General features: G+C 39.2%; 1 protein-coding gene across 1 annotated transcript; it reads left to right on the top strand.

Moving 5' to 3' along the window:
• The first annotated feature begins 644 nt into the window (after positions 1–644).
• LOC115710495 (uncharacterized) lies at positions 645–3168 on the top strand. The gene is made up of 5 exons (XM_061112707.1): positions 645–1364; positions 1680–2337; positions 2442–2521; positions 2608–2778; positions 3016–3168. The coding sequence occupies exons 1-5, from the start codon at positions 645–647 to the stop codon at positions 3166–3168; spliced, it is 1782 nt and encodes a 593-aa protein (XP_060968690.1).
• The last annotated feature ends 544 nt before the right edge of the window (positions 3169–3712 follow it).

Genomic DNA, 3712 nt, shown 5'->3' on the forward strand with positions numbered 1-3712 from the left:
GGGTACATCTGTTTATGCACAGCATCCAACGATCGTACACCACCAGGTATTTTCATGGGGAGTCTTTCACGCAACCGGCTGTAGAAATATTAGACAACGAAGAAGAAGAAATGGCAGATGTAATGGCAGATATTTTAAGAGAAGATCCTAGTTTTGACGATCCAAGTTCTACCACTGCTTCCTTTAATGTGCCCCCTGTGAATGGTGGTGGAAAGTACGACGCTTTGTTCAAGGATATGGAAACTGAATTGTACTTGGGTTGCAAAAAATCAACGCTCAACGCTTTGGTGAAGCTGATGCACTGCAAAGTTCTCAATAAGTGGAGTAACCATTCTTTTGATATGTTACTTGCCATATTGATTGAGTTATTTCCAGTGGGTACAAAATTACCCAAGTCGCATTACGAGTCGAAGATGAAATTGCGTAACCTTGGTTTTGGTTACGAAACCATTGATGTATGCAAACATAATTGTGCCTTATTTTGGAAAGAGAATGAAAAAAGAGATATATGTTCGATTTGTGGCGAGAGTCGTTGGAAAAAGAGAAAGGGAGACAGAAAAAAAGTTGCTAGAAAAGTTTTGCGGTACTTCCCTTTAATTCCGAGACTGAAGAGGTTATAGCGTTCAAGACACTCGGCAGAGGACATGCGGTGGCACTACTCTAAGAGACCTAAAGAGGATGACGTGATTAGACACCCTGCAGATGCAGAAGAGTGGAAGCATTTTGACAGACGTCATCCATCATTCGCACTTGAGCCTAGAAATGTGAGATTGGGATTGGCCACCGACTGGTTCAATCCCTTTGGTAACATGAGTAACGCTTACAGTGTGTGGCCTGTTATTTTAGTCCCGTACAACTTACCCCTGTGGAAGTGCATGAAACTTGAGTCGTTGATGTTGTCTCTTTTGGTGCTAGGACGCACTGCCTCTGGAAAAGACATGAATGTTTTTATGAGACCATTGATTGATGGATTGAGAGAGTTGTGGGATTCAGGTGTCCAAGCTCGAGATGCTTACAATGGGACCGTGTTCACACTAAGAGCTGCCATTTTGTGGACCATTAATGACTTCTCGGCGTATGCAATGATGTCTGGATGGAGCACCAAAGGGTACAAGGCGTGCCCCACCTATAAGGAGCACACTCCTTCCATTGGATTGCACATCAAGATTGGTTATGTTGGCCACAGAAGGTTTCTTGAAATGGATGATGCAAGGCGTAGAAGTAAAAAATACGATGGGAAAATTGAGAAAAGACCACCTCCTCCACAATTGTTGGGGGACGATATTTTAGCTCAGCTTGAGCAGTTCCAATTTCGTTTGCCTGGAAAACACAAGCAATTTGGTGGAGTCAAAGGTAAACGTTCTGTAGCTGAGTTAAATTGGTCAAAGAAGAGTATATTTTTTTAGCTAGAGTATTGGAAGGGCGTGTCTCTCCTACATAATCTTGACGTAATGCATATCGAGAAAAATGTGTGTGAAAGTATACTTGGAACTTCGTTAAGTATCGAGGGGAAGTCTAAGGACACAGACCAGGCAAGACTGGATTTGGAGGACCTTAAAATACGTCGTGATTTGTGGTTATTTGAAGAACGTAATGGGAATTTAAGGAAACCGCATGCTAGTTACACACTTACTCTTCCTGAACGACGTGAATTTTGCGGATTTATTATGTCTGTGTAGTTCCCAGACGGATTCACTTCAAATTTAGAGAAAAATGTCAATGAGACTGAAGATAAAATTTTCGGTCTGAAGTCTCACGATTTTCATGTGTTGCTACAATGCTTGATGCCTGGTGGCATTAGAAAGTTCTTCAAGAAAGAAGTTAGGGATACCATAACTGAGTTCTGTGTATTTTTCCAGAAATGGTGCTGTAAGACATTGAATGTTACAGACTTGCAGATCATGCAAAAAAGTATTCTAGACATTCTTTGCAAATTGGAAACCATTTTCCCACCAGCATTTTTTGACATAATTGTTCACTTGGTGATGCATTTACCTAAAGAAGCGATGGTTGGGGGACCAATGCACTTCAGGTGGATGTATCCAATCGAACGAGCCATGTCTGTGTACAAACAATATGTCAAAAATCGTTCTCGACCGGAAGGATCTATTTCTGAAGCTTATGCAGTTAACGAAGCCTTAACCTTCTGTTCAATGTACTTCCGGGTAATAGAAACTCGATTTAATCGTGAAGATCGAAATAGTGATGTCCTCCCAAATAAGCCTGAAAGGGAATTCTCTATATTTAAGCATGTTGGGCGACCAATTGGTCAGAGGACCATTGTTGCTTTACCAATGCAAGATAAATTGAAGGCAGAGTGGTACATTCTGAACAATTGTAATGAAGTGGAGAAGTACATCACGTAAGATTACTTTTTTCATATTCAATTTAGTTCTCTTTAGTGACGACATTATCTAACATTTTCCCCATTTTTCATGTAGTGAGCAAAGGAACAAGCTACAACTTAGGGGTCAATGAGACAATTCAAGAGAATGAGTTTCCTAGTTGGTTCAAGTCTCGAGTGAGTATTGCTTTCTACTTATTTTGTTATTGAAATACTGTGAATTAATCTAGCATCAATGATTAAATTATTTTTCTTAATGATAGATCAATCAACTTCGAGCAGATAATCCTGCAGAAGTATCAGATGAGTTGTATGCCATTGCAAATCCCTCTAACCCAACATGTTATTGTTATCCTGGATGTATTGTTAACGGTATCAAATTCTTGGTCGAGGATCGGGATGAAAATCGTAAGACCCAAAACAGTGGTATTTTGGTGCCTTGAGAGGATGGTAAAAAATTTTATGGCGTACTCAAACAAGTGTACGAGTTCACTTACTTGAAGGATTGTAGTGTTATTATTTTTAGGTGCAAGTGGTGGGATACAAACGGTAACAGGACATAAAATGATGGTTTTTTCACTAGTGTTTGCGTTGCCCGTGAATGATAACAAAATGAACCATTCATACTTGCATCCCAAGCAAAATTAATATATTACATTCCTGACTTGAAGAATGGAGTTGATTGGAACCTTGTCAATTTTTACACCCCTCGCAATGTCTGGGACTTTTTGGATGAGGATGATGATGAGACAACAACTATACAAGAAAGAAACTCTTCAGGAATTTCTTTAGTCGTTCAACTTCCACAATTGGATGATGTATAATATGTTCGTGATGATGTTGACCCAATTCAAGTGCCCGGTAACATGGGTCGTCATGAGCAGTCTAACCGTGAAGATTTAGATGGCTTCATTGTTTATAATGATGATGAAGACACTAGTGATAGTGATAATGAAAATAATGTAGATGTCAATGATGATGATGATGATGATTATGATGACTTGTAGACTTTCAATGATTGTAATATAGATGCCACTGTTGATTTAATGAAATACATGCCTCTTTCGTCAATAGTAAGATTAATTAATTATTCGTAGCTTGTATTTGTAGAATGGGTAATGCAGGTTCAAGTAGTTATCAGAAAAAATGAGTTAGGGGAAAGTACAAGGGAAAAAATATTGAGGAAGAACTGGCCAAGCTGCTAGCAGGTCAAAAATTGAAATTTAGATTTCATATGGCGACTGGGGCCCCTGTAGATGACCATGGCAACAAGTTTAACAATTACATAAAGTTTCTTGTTCGCAATACTATTCCTATGAACAAGTTTGAGTGGGAGGACGTTGAATCTACACTCATTCAGACTATATG

The sequence above is a fragment of the Cannabis sativa genome, chromosome 3 (genome assembly GCF_029168945.1).
Source record: "Cannabis sativa cultivar Pink pepper isolate KNU-18-1 chromosome 3, ASM2916894v1, whole genome shotgun sequence".
Classification (NCBI taxonomy): domain Eukaryota; kingdom Viridiplantae; phylum Streptophyta; class Magnoliopsida; order Rosales; family Cannabaceae; genus Cannabis; species Cannabis sativa.

Excerpts from the sequence above, each read along its gene's own strand:
- LOC115710495 (XM_061112707.1), top strand. The coding sequence starts at position 645 with ATGCGGTGGCACTACTCTAAGAGACCTAAAGAGGATGACGTGATTAGA. Across the intron at positions 1,365-1,679 it reads GAGTCAAAGGTAAACGTTCT|TTCCCAGACGGATTCACTTC; the intron begins GTAGCTGAGTTA and ends ATGTCTGTGTAG. Across the intron at positions 2,522-2,607 it reads CTAGTTGGTTCAAGTCTCGA|ATCAATCAACTTCGAGCAGA; the intron begins GTGAGTATTGCT and ends TCTTAATGATAG.